The sequence below is a fragment of the Pristiophorus japonicus genome, chromosome 8 (assembly GCF_044704955.1).
Source record: "Pristiophorus japonicus isolate sPriJap1 chromosome 8, sPriJap1.hap1, whole genome shotgun sequence".
NCBI classification, from domain to species: domain Eukaryota; kingdom Metazoa; phylum Chordata; class Chondrichthyes; family Pristiophoridae; genus Pristiophorus; species Pristiophorus japonicus.
In genome coordinates this window covers 219,902,807-219,915,854 of record NC_091984.1, presented here as the reverse complement: position 1 = coordinate 219,915,854, position 13,048 = coordinate 219,902,807, and the positions used below count along the sequence as shown (strand labels likewise).

General features: G+C 45.2%; 1 protein-coding gene across 2 annotated transcripts in view; it reads right to left on the bottom strand.

Annotated features, from left to right (window-relative positions):
• tmem116 (transmembrane protein 116) overlaps positions 1–13,048 on the bottom strand; it is a 38,495-nt gene that overhangs the window by 5,428 nt on the left and 20,019 nt on the right. For both annotated transcript variants that reach the window (XM_070886379.1, XM_070886381.1), the window contains 3 exons: positions 12,262–12,400; positions 9,046–9,190; positions 2,412–2,488 (listed from right to left, as the gene is read on the bottom strand). In XM_070886379.1, coding sequence (XP_070742480.1) covers positions 2,412–2,488; positions 9,046–9,190; positions 12,262–12,400 — 361 coding nt within the window. The remainder of the gene's footprint in view (positions 1–2,411; positions 2,489–9,045; positions 9,191–12,261; positions 12,401–13,048) is intronic.

Here is a 13,048-nt window from a genome sequence, read left to right as displayed (position 1 = left end):
GACTGTTGGAAAATGATCACCAATGCATCCACTTCCTTAAGTACTCTGGGATATAGACTATCAGGCCCCGGGGATTTATCGGCCTTCAATCCCATCGATTTCCCCAACACCATTTCCTGACTAATAAGGATATCCTTCAGTTCCTCCTTCTCACTAGACCCACTGTCCCCTCGTACTTCCAGAAGGTTATTTTTGTCTTCCTTCGTGAAGACAGAACCAAAGTATCGCTAATTATAATTGCTCAACCATCAATGACCATGCCTTCAGCTACCTAGGCCCTATGCTCTGGAACTCCCTCCTGAACCCTCTTCATCTCTTTCTTCCTTTATGACACTCCTTAAAACCTACCTATTTGTCCAAGCTTTTGGTCATCCACCCCAATTTCTCTATATAACACTCCTGTGTAGCGCCTTGGGACGTTGTACTACATTAAAGGTGCTATATAAATACATGTTGTTGCTGTTGTACTTCATATTCCAAAAAATAGAAGATTGATTGTTTTTCAACCCTTCTCTCCTGAAGATGTTGACTGTTGCCTTGGCACAAGCCCATTGATGAGCTAGTTCAGGACCAATGTTGCCAGTACCGGGTGTAAGAGACCAGTCTTCGTGCTACAGCATAGATGCTGTTTAACTGTAAGGGAGTATCACAGCGGAGCCCAATGCTGTACACAGCAGGGGCCGCTGGATAGTGATCCAGAGCAGGAACTCTCATTTTATTTGCTCCTATCTAGCCCAGGAGCACTTGGATCAATTGTAAACTCCAGCTGAGATCAGCTAGCTCAGGCTCTCATCATCATAGGCAGTCCCTCGAAATCAAGGAACATAAGAAATAGGAGCAGGAATAGGCCATACGGCCCCTCGAGCCTGCTCTGCCATTTAATAAGATCATGGCTGATCTGATCATGGACTCAGCTCCACCTCCCCACCTGCTCCCCATAACCCCTTATCGTTTAAGAAACTGTCTATTTCTGTCTTAAATTTATTCAATGTCCCAGCTTCCACAGCTCTCTGAAGCAGTGAATTCCACAGATTTACAACCCTCAGAGAAGAAAGTTCTCCTCATCTCTGTTTTAAATGGGCAGCCCCTTATCCTAAAATCATGCCCTCTAGTTCTAGTCTCCCCCATCAGCGGAAACATCCACCTGGTCAAGCCCCCTCATAATCTTACACGTTTCAATAAGATCACCTCTCATTCTTCTGAATTCTCAATGAGTAGAGGCCCAACCTACTCAACCTTTCCTCATAAGTCAACCCCTCATCCCCGGAATCAACCTAGTGAACATTCTCTGAACTGCCTCCAAAGCAAGAGGAAGACTTGCTTCCACTCCAAAAATGATTCCAATACGAGAATTACAGTCTCTTTCACAGGTGGGACAGACAGTCGTTGTTGGAAAGGGTGGTTGGGACTGGTTTGCTGCACACTCCTTCCGCTGCCTGCGCTTGACTTCTGCATGCTCTCAGCGACGAGACTCAAGGTACTCAGCGCCATCCCCACCTAGGGCGGTCTTTGGCCAGGGACTCCCAGATGTCGGTGGGGATGTTGCACTTTACCAAGGAGGCTTTGAGGGTGTCCTTGAAACATTTCCTCTGCCCAACTTGTAGAAGTTCCAAGTAGAGCGCTTGCTTTGGGACTAGTCTGTAATACTGTAATCATTCCTGTGCATTGAACGTACTAATAATTATAAACACAAATACAAGGCTTAGTTGATAATGCAAACTTCAGCAGTCAAGCTTTACACTTGATATCTGGTACCCCAAGATGAGATTAATTCAGCGTTGCCACAATTCACAATCTGCCAATGTTTATTCGTACCCGTGACTCAGTTGGAAAGAAAGACTTGCATTTATATAGCGCCTTTGAAGTACTTTTTTGGAGTATAGTCACTTGTAATGAGGCCAATTTGCGCACAGCAAGCTCCCACAAACAATAATGTGATAATAACCAGAAAATCTGTTTTTGTTATGTTGATTGAGGGATAACTCCCTTGTTCTTCGAAATAGTGCCATGGGATCTTTTACGTCCATCTGAGAGAGGAGACGGAGTCTCGGTTTAATGTCTCATCCAAAAGATGGCACCTCCAACAGTGCAGCATTCCCTCAACCCTGCACTGGGGCTCAGCTGTCATGCCCCTTGTAGTTGGATAACTTGCTAACAGCCACTGTCTAGATTTCACATGAAGGGTGGCCATTTTCATAAGGTTCCATGGAGTCCCCGGTACCTACTGAACAATACTGGGGTATGTAGGTCATTGCCCTTAGGAAAGGAGGAAATAAATCTAGGCAGATCATATTAGAATCAGTATCTAACTCTCTACATCCTGTTTAAAGAGAGAAAACTTGGGAGAAAGAAATGTCACAGCAGTATTGCCCCCTCGCCCAAACGAGTGATGTGTTGGTTTGAAAGCTCACCTGTAAGATGTAGAGTGCAGCATAAAGATAAGCCATGTTCATCGGGTTCAGCAGCTTAACCACAGCCAGAATGGTTGCTGAGGGGAAGAAATCAAAAACTTGTCAGAAATGGTGGCTAACAAGGCATATGTGTCACATGCATCAACAGTACACAGCACCTTTTAACTGACATAGATAGATGCACTACATGCATAATCACCCACCTATTATACATATAATCCTATATACTGTCAGCTGTGGCTCAGTGGGTAGCACACTCGCCTCTGAGTTACAAGGTTGTAGGGCTCAAGTCCCACTCCCAGAAACTTGAGCACATAATCTAGGGCGACACTCCCGTGCAATGCTGAGGGAGCGCTGCACTATCGGAGGTGCCGTCTTTCGGATGAGACATTAAATCGAGGTCCCGTCTGCTCTCTCAGGTGGACGTAAAAGATCCCATGGCATTATTTTGAAGAAGAGCAGGGGAGTTATCCCCAGTGTTCTGGCCAATATCTATCCCTCAACCAACATAACAAAAACAGATTATCTAGTCATTATCTTATTGCTGCTTGTGGGAGCTTGCTGTGCGCAAATTGGCAGCTGTGTTCCCCACATTGCAACAGTGACTACACTCCAAAAGTACTTCATTGGCTTTAAAGCGCTTTGAGATGTCCGGTGGTCGTGAAAGGCACTATATAAATGCAAATCTTTGTCTTATAGCTGCAGAAACTCATGTAGCACATTTCATGCTTTTCGAGACAAGATACATGGAAAAAACTTACTGTCTGATAAATAACTCCTCTATCACCTCTAGAATCTCTGTCACAATCTTTCCCTCTGCATTTATTGATAAAACACTCCAACCTCCCGTGAACCCTTGTCTCATGATCCTACAAATGCATTGTCCTACATACTCAGTTCTCGCTCTATCCTCGCCGTGTTAAAGCCAAAATTAATTGCATCAATTCTTCCTTTAACATTCTTTCGCAGGATCTCAAAACTGTGGATCTCCTCTCCTCCCTCGGGCTTCCCTTCGAAAACTTCAGGATTTTAAAACTCAAGCTTGCGGTCACCATATCATTATTTCCTGATTTACCTTATCTTGTCATCTACTCTTTCCAGCCTTGATGGTGTCCTGCCCTAAAGGGCTTGACCCTTTACCTCGGCTCTCAATAAAAGAGAGACGTTTGCATGATTACATTGCATACCACACAAACAATGCTTTTCATCTCGTGCATATCTCATGGAGGCTTATCACTGCACCTATCGGAGATAAATAGCAGCCCATTCATCATCAACACAGCTTGGCCTCCCAGCAATTTCCTGCTGTGGGATAGAATAGAAATATAGAAATCTACAGCGCAGAAGTAGGCCATTTCAGCCCATCGTGTCCGCGCCAGCCAACAAAGAGCCACACGGCCCTCGGTCAGCAGCCTTGAAAGTTACATATGAAGAATGAACAATAGCAGAAAGGTAAAGAGCATCTGATCCAACCAGTCCGTCCCACACAACTGCGACACTCCTTGCACCGCAACATTCTACACTCCACCCCAACTGGAGCCATGCGATCTCCTGGGAGAGGCAAAAAAAGATAAAAACCCAGGCCAATTGGGGGAAAAAATCTGGGAAAATTCTTCTCCGACCTATCCAGGCGATCAAAACAAGTCCAGGAGATCACCCTGGTCGCATTCGATTCCCTATAGTACTTACCATCTGCGCCAGCCAACAAGAGGTTATCCAGTCTAAACCCAATTACCAGCTCTAGGTCCGTAACCCTGCAGGTTACGACACTTCAAGCACCTTTTAAATGTGGTGAGAGTTTCCACCACCCTTCCAGGCAGTGAGTTCCAGACCCCCACAACCCTCTGCGTGAAGAAGCTTCCCCTCAAAACCTTCCACCAACCACCTTAAAATTATGCCCCCTTGTAATTGACACTGTTCGCCAAGGGAAATAGGCCCTTGCTATCCACTATATCCAGGTCCCTCAAAATGTTATACACCTCAATGAGGTCTCCTCTCAGCCTCCTCTGTTCCAATGAAAACAAACCCAGCCTATCCAATCTGTCCTCATAACCAAGATTCTCCATTCCAGGCAGCATCCTAGTAAATCTCCTCTGCACCCTCTCTCGTGCAATCAAACCTTCCTATAATACGGTGATCACAACTGCACACCGTATTCCAGCTGTGGCCTAACAAGAGTATTATTCAATTTAAGTATAATCTCCTTGCTCTTGTATTCTATGCATCGGCCAATAAAGGCAAGCATTCCGTATGCCTTCTTAACCACCTTATATACCTGGCCTGCTAATTTCAGGGATCTGTGGACAAGCACTCCAAGGTCCCTTTGTTCATCTACACTTCTAATGTGTATACCCTTTCCTTATTAGCCCCTCCCCAAGTGCATTACCTCACACTTCCCCGAATTAAATTCCATTTGCCGCTGTTCTGCCCACCTGACAAGTAGATTGATATCCTCCTGCAGTCCATAACTTTCCTCTTCATTATCAACTACATAGCCAATTTTAGTGCCATCTGCAAACTTCTTAATCATACTCCCTATATTTAAATCTAGATCATTGAGGTATACCACAAAAAGCAAGGGACCCAGTACTGAGCTCTGCGGAACCCCACTGGAACCATCCTTCCAGTCACAAAAACATCCATCAACCATTACCCTTTGCTTCCTATCTCTAAGCCAATTTTGGATCCAATTTGCCACTTTGCCCTGGATCCCATGGGCTGTAACCTTCGTGACGAGTCTACCATGTGGAACCTTATTAAAAGCTTTGCTAATGTCCATATACACTACGCACTACCCTCATCCACTCTCCTGGTTACCTCCTCGAAAAATTCAATCAGGTTAGTCAAACACGATCTTCCCATAACAAATCCATGCTGACTGTCCCTAATTAATCCTTGCCTTTCTAAATGTAGATTTATCCTGTCGTTCAGGATTTTTTCCAATAATTTTCCCACCACTGAGGTTAGGCTGATAGGCCTGTAATTACTCGGCCTATCCCTTTCTCCCTTCTTAAACAAGGGTACCACATTAGCAGTCCTCCAATCCTCCGGCACCATGCCCAAATCCAAAGAGGACTGGAAAATGATGGTCAAGGCCTCTGCTATTTCCTCTTTTACTTCACTCAACAGCCTGGGATGCATTTCATCCAGGCCTAGGGACTTATCTATTTTCAAAGCTGCTAAACCCCTTAATACCTCCTCTCTCACTATGTTTATTTCATCCAGAATATCACACTCCTCCTCGATAGCAGTATCTGCATTGCCCCTTTCCTTTGTGAAAACAGATGCAAAGTATTCATTAAGAACCATACCAACATCTTCTGCCTCATACAGAGATTATCCTCATAGTCTCTAATAGGCCCTACCCTTTCTTTAGTTATCCTCTTGCTCTTAATATAGTTATAGAATATCTTTGGGTTTTCCTTAATTTTACTTGCCAAGAATTTTTCATGTTCTATCTTAGCATTCCTAATATTATTTTTAATTTTACCTCTGAACTTTCTATATTCCTCCAGAGATTCTACAGTATTTAGCTGTCGGTATATGACATAAGCTTCCCTTTTTTTCTTTATCCTCTCCTGTAAGTCCCTGGACATCCAGGGGGCTCTAGAATTGTTAGTCCCACCCTTTTTCTTTAAGGATACATGTTTGGCCTGAGCCCTCCGAATCTCCTCTTTGAATGCCTCCCACTGTTCCGACACTGATTTACCTACAGGTAGCTGTTTCCAGTCCACTGTGACCAAATCACTCCTCAACTTAGCAAAGTTAGCTTTTCCCCAATTTGGGACTTTTATTCCAGGCCTATTCTTGTCCTTATCCATAACTAACTTGAATCTGACTGAATTATGGTCACTGGCACCCAAGTGCTCCCCCACTAATACCCCTTCCAGCTGCCCAGCTTCAATCCCAATATTAAATCCAAAACCGCCCCCTCTCATGTTGGGCTTGTTACATACTGACTAAAAAGGTTTTCTTGAATGCATTTTAAGAATTCCGCACCTTCTATACCCTTCACACTATATTTGTCCCAATCAGTATTAGGATAGTTAAAATCCCCTACTATTACTGTTCTATGGTTTTTGGACTTCACAGAAATTTGACTATATATTTGCTCTTCCATCTCGCTCCATTGAGGGTCTATAATACACGCCCAATTCGACCCATTTGGCCTCATTTGAAGATCCCTCTAACATATCATCCCTCCTCACAGCTGTAATAGTTTATCGAATCAATACCCCTCCCCGCCCCCCTTTTTACTCCCCCCTCTGTCTTGTCTAAAAATCCTGTAACCAGGAATATTGAGCTGCCAAACATAAGAACATAAGAAATAGGAACAGGAGTAGGCCATACGGCCGCTCGAGCCTGCTCCGCCATTCAATAAGATCATGGCTAATCTGATCAGGGACTCAGCTCCAGTTCCCTGCCTATTCCCCATATCCCCTTATTGTTTAAGAAGCTGTCTATTTCTGACTTAAATTTATTCAATGTCCCAGCTTCCACAGCTCTGAGGCAGCGAATTCCACAGATTTACAACCCTCTGAAAGAAGTTTCTCCTCATCTCTGTTTTAATTGGGCAGCCCCTTATTCTAAGATCATGCCCTCTAGTTTTAGCCTCTCCCATCAGTGGAAACATCCCTCTCTGCATCCACCCTGTCAAGCCCCCTCATAATCTTATTCATTTTGATAAGATCACCTCTCATGCTTCTGAATTCCAATGAGTAGTGGCCCAACCTACTCAACTTTTCCTCATAAATCAACCCCCTCCATCTCCGGAATCAACCTAGTGAACCTTCTCCGAACTGCCTCCAAAGCAAGTATATCCTTTCGTAAATATGGAAACCAAAACTGCATGCAGTATTCCAGGTGTGACCTCACCAATACCCTGTACAGCTGTAGCAAGACTCCCCTGCTTTTATACTCCATCCCCTTTGCAATAAAGGCCAAAATTTCATTGACCTTCCTAATCACTTGCTGTACCTGCATACTATCCTTGTGTGTTTCATGCACAAGTACCACCAGGTCCCGCTGTACTGCAGCACTTTGCAATCTTTCTCCATTTAAATAATAACTTGCTCTTTGATTTTTTTCTGCCAAAGTGCATGACCTCACACTTTCCAACATTATACTCCATCTGCCAAATTTTTGCCCACTCACTTAGCCTGTCTATGTCCTTTTCCTCCCATCTTTGTATCGTCAGCAAACTTGGCTATGTTACACTCAGTCCCTTCTTCCAAGTGGTTAATATAGATTGTAAATAGTTGGGGTCCCAGCACTGATCCCTGCGGCACCCCACTAGCTACTGGTTGCCAACCAGGGAATGAACCATTTATCCCGACTCTCTGTTTTCTATTAGTTAGCCAATCCTCTATCCATGCTAATATATTACCCCCAAACCTGCCCCTCTTTCAGCCATGTCTCTGTAATGGCTATAATGTCATACTCCCAAGTGTCTACCTGTGCTCTTAGCTCATCCGCCTTATTCGCTATACTCTTTGCATTAAAGTATATACCATTCAGCACAGGAAGACATCCTTGATTACTACTTACTAACCTTTGTTTCCTCTGTCATACAGATTCACTTTCTACATTCTTGCTATCCAATTTCAGCTTTACTTCCTTCCCGATTGAATGTGTTCTCAGGTTCCCATCCCCCTGCCAAGCTAGTTTAAACTCTAGCCAACAGCACGAGCAAAACTCCCCGCGAGGATATTGGTCCCGGCGCTTTTGAGGTGCAACCCATCGGTCCTATCTTCCGCAGAAGCAGTCCCAGTGCCTCAGGAATTTAAAGCCCTCCCTTCTACACCAACTCTCCAGCCACGCGTTCATCCTCTCTATCCTTCTATTGTACTCATTGGCACAGGGCACCGGTAGTAACCTGGAGATTAATACCTTCGAGGTCCTACTATTTAATTTTCCTCCTAGCTCCCTAAATTCTGTCTGCAGGACCTCATCCCTCTTTCTACCTATGTCATTGGTCCCGATATGGACCATGACCTCTAGTTGTTTACCCTCTCCCCCCAGAATGCCCTGCGTCCACTCTGTGACATCCTTGACCCTGGCACCAGGGAGGCACCATACCATCCTGGAGTCACGTCTACGGCTGCAGAAACGCCTCTCTGTTCCCCTAATTATTGAATCCCCTACCATTACAGTTCTTTTATTCTTTGTCCCTCCCCCCTGTGCAGCTGAGCCACCCGTGGTGCCTTGGACTTGGCTCTGGCTGCACTCCCCAGATTCACCATCGCCTTCACCGGTGCTCAAAAGAGAATATCGGACGGAAAGTGAGATAGACTCGGAGTGGGGGACTCCTGCACTACCTGCCTAGTGTTCTTCATCCGTCTGGTGATCACCCATTTCCCCCTTGGTTGCGGGGTGAGCACCTCCTGAAACATGCTCTCCACGTAGCTCTCAGCCTCGCGGAGCCAATATAGTTTACAGCGCAATGCATAGGACCTGGCACTGAGGCACAAACAGGTCGTACAAGTCACTTGGTGCCTTCTGCCACAACTCAAATGGTCGAGCCACAGATTAGTATGTTAGTGCTCCAATATCCCACCCTTAATTGGGTCCATTGTCACACCCACCCACAGAGTCACTGGGATAGGCAAGACCACCCAGCCAGATTCCCACTAACCTGGTCCCCAGCAGAAGATAAAAGCTGTGGGATACAGAAAGACTCTCCGTTCAATCACGCTGATCTTGGCCCACTGCTGGTCTCCGAGAAACCCGGTCAGAGTCACCAGTTTCTTATAGAGGATCCGCGATTTCATTAAAAGAATCTGCAGAGAGGAATGGAAAAACGAAAAGTTCAAAGTGCTTAAATCTTTAGACAGTCAGTCACAGTGATTCTGACAAAGACGCTATAATATTTTAGTCAGACAAATAGCTCATTTAACGACGTAAAAACAACCCAAGGTGCTTCACAGGAGCGATTATCAGACACAATCTGACAGCGAGCCACATGGAGAGTGTGAGAAATGTGCCTTTATCCAGCATGCTTTGGGAAAATAGCTAAGTGAGGGGAGCAAAGGCTCCTGGATGTGTTTACGACTAAAATCTGCTCGTAGAGGCTTGTAAACTTCCAACTCAGCAGCGTACGTAAGGAGACAGTGAGGTCTGGCGTGTTGTCAGTTCAAGGCCTGTTCTCGGATACTTAACTCAATTAATACATCTTGTAACAACAGGCCTTGTCCGTGCAAGGATCCATTGTCCTGGTGGGTGAGATCAGCGCACCTCCAGACCCAGAACATAAGACGACAAGAATTCGCAGAAACATCTCCATACTAAGTAGGGTACGGCGGAGAACAAAGTACTTGCGGGTACTTGTGCAAGACATGCACGCAAACCCAATTTAAGGGAAGACAAGCACCCCAGGCAGGCAGCGTTCTCGGATGATTCGTGACACCAGTGCCATTGATATGAGGAAGATTGGTCACCTTTGCGCCCTAGGTACAGGTGAGTATTGCGTTTTTACTGCTTATTCCTATATATGTTAAGCATTGCTTGTGATTGGTAGTAACATTTACTTTTAAGTAGGTCAATAAAACTATCGAGTGCAGTGGCCAAACTCTTTTAATCAATATCGAATGTGCAAGTAAGAGGCTATTCGACCAACGAAGAGATAAAAGCTTGGTCAAAGAGGTAGGTTTTTAAGGAGCAACTTAAAAGGAGGAGAAGGAAGTAGAAGCAGAGAGGTTTAGGGAGGGAATTCCAGAGCTTAGGGCCTTGATGGTTGAAGGCACGGCCACCAAAGGCGGAATAATACAACCAGAATGCTCTGCCTGGAGTCCCAGTCTGTGTCGCTTTCGCTGATTCCAATCAGAGCAGCACTAGCGCTACTATAATTGGCCTCAATAGCCCTCAACAAAGGAGAGAAAGAATCAGCTAGTCCGATCCCTATCCAGTGACTCCTTCTGGAGGTGTGCAGGGTGGGCGAGGACAGGGTCTGACCCAGCTGTGGTGCCCTCATGGTCAAGTGTCCCATGGACACTCAGTGTCTAAGCCTCATTCATGGTCAATTGGGTAAAATCCGGAGGGTACCTGTGCAATTGTATTGCAGGAGGTGCCTTCAGGAAAGGGAGGGGATAATTAGCCAAAAACAAACCCCGGAAACTTTGTATCAACCAAAAGCATTGGTCACTGACCAGTCCAACTCATATTATGTCACAGCATCATAAATTTAGCCCCATCATTTTCTGTATTTAGAAAAGGGAACTATGTATTAGAAAAAAAATCTACTCCCAAACAACATTTGCATTCACGCTCACACAAATCTCCGTACCCCACCTACTGTAACCACCACAGATTGCAGAACGTTTAAATTTAGTTAATAGAAAAATTCCCTTCTAAGGAAATGAAACAGAGGGAAGGCCGGTTATAGCCTATTTATTTTACAGAACTGGCTCTCAGGGCAGCCCTACTGTGTGATGTTAGCCGTGGCTCAATGGTAGCACTCTTGCCTCCGAGTCAGAAGGTCATAATTTCAAATTCCACTCTAGAAATGTGAGCACAAAATCCAGGCTGTCACTCCAGTGTAGTACAACAACGTTTATTTATATAGTGCCTTTAATGTAGTAAAACGTCCCAAGCCGCTTCACAGCAGTGTCATAAGACAAAACAAATAAATTTGACACCGAGTCACATAAGAAGAAATTACAGGTGACCAAAAGCTTGGTCAAAGAGGTAGGCTTTAAGGAGCGTCTTAAAAGGAGGAAAGAGAGGGAGAGAGGCGGAGAGGTTTAGGGAGGGAGTTCCAGAGCTTAGGGCCCAGACAGCTGAAGGCACGGCCACCAATGGTTGAGCGATTATAATCAGGGTTGCTCAAGAGGGCAGAATTTGAGGAATGCAGACATCTCGGCGGGTTGTGAGGCTGAAAGAGATGACAGAGATAGGGAAGGGCGAGGCCATGGGGGATACGGAGCTGTGTCCCAGATCCTGTTTTTTGGGACAATCTGTTCTACAATCTGTGCTGGAGGACTGGAGAGTGGCTAATATGCGACTCATCTTTAAAAAAGCAAGATAGAGGAAATCCAGGTATTTCCAGGCCAGTTAGTTTAACATCTGTGGTAAGAAAAATTTTAGAGTCTTTAATTAATTATGAAATGTCCATGTATCTAGATAAATTAGTTAGAAGTAGCCTGCACGGATTTCAGAAGGGATGATCTTGCTTGACAAACCTCTTAGAACTCTTTTTGTAAAATTCATTCATGGGATGTGGGCGTTGCTGGCAAGGCCGGCATTTATTGCCCATCCCCGATTGCCCTTGAGAAGGTGGTGGTGAGCCGCCTTGTTGAACCGCTGCAGTCCGTTTGGTGAAGGTGCTCCCACAGTGCTGTTAGGGAGGGAGATCCAGGATTTTGATCCAACGACGATGAAAGAACGGCGATATATTTCCAAGTCAGGATGGTGTGAGACTTGGAGGGGAACTTGGTGGTGTTCCCATGCTTCTGCTGGAAAGGCTTTGGAGAGTCAGGAGGTGAGACACTCGCTGCAGGATACCCAGCCTCTGACCTGCTCTTGTAGTCACAATATTTATGTGACTGGTCCAGTTACGTTTCTGGTCAATAGTGACACCCCCCCACTGCCCAGGATGTGGATGGTGGGAGATTCGGCGATGGTAATGCCATTGAATATCATGTTGTAACTTCTATGTATTTCTATGTGGAATAGGGGCATGTATCTACCAAGTCACACTTGTGCATCTTCCAGTGGGTATCTCAAGTGGGAGTGGCAGCCTATCACCTACCTCCAATCTCATCCAGAGGATTCAGCTAATCAATGGAAAACATAAACATTTAAAATGGAGGAGGGGGAAACTATAACGTGAAGGAAATAAATAAATAATCCTCACCACAAGTCCAAGTAAAGTAAAAAAGAAGGTAACGAGGAAGATGATGGTGCTGTACAGGTACACAATGTAACATGCGGACTTATTGACCTTATTATAACTGTTGTTCAGTTCGAGCTTTCCGGTGTGCAGGAGGAGGCACCTGTGGTGAGCCAGACAAGAGAGACGTCAACCTACTGCTCCTGTAACCTTTAACCTCTCCACACAATAGAGTGCAGAGATAAACGAAAAGAGCAAAACAATTCCAGGTGGAAATTTTTCAACCAGTGAATCAGCAACCTGGTGACTCATGGCCTCACTGATCACATGGTGCAGGAATGAGCCGCCTGGGCGGAGATCAGCTGACTCAACACAGATCAAAGATTGAACGGACAACCTTCCTGGCCTGTAGGGCTCAATACCCCACTGGCAGCCGCATTGATCCAGAGTCAGTTTTGTTCGTAACTCTTTAAAACTTGTTGTGCAGAGTGCTGGTGTAATGTATGCAGCTATGAGTATGCTCACAGGCTGGTAGAGCTGTTGAGTTGGGAGTGGCTTAGCTGGTCATGTGATGTTCACAAGACTCAATAAGACCCCAGCCAGTTGAGTTTGGGGGATCTGTAATGGGGCAGGTGGTTGTGAGCCTGGTAATGTGTAGTGTGATTTGTTAAACCTTTTTCCTAATAAACCAACTAGTTCTGAATAGCAATGTGTTGCTATGAATTCTTAAGCAAAGAACCCATGAAGCAAATCCATTACAGCTGGGAGGTGGGTTTGTGTATGCGTCATTCCTCTTGCAATGGGCTGTTCA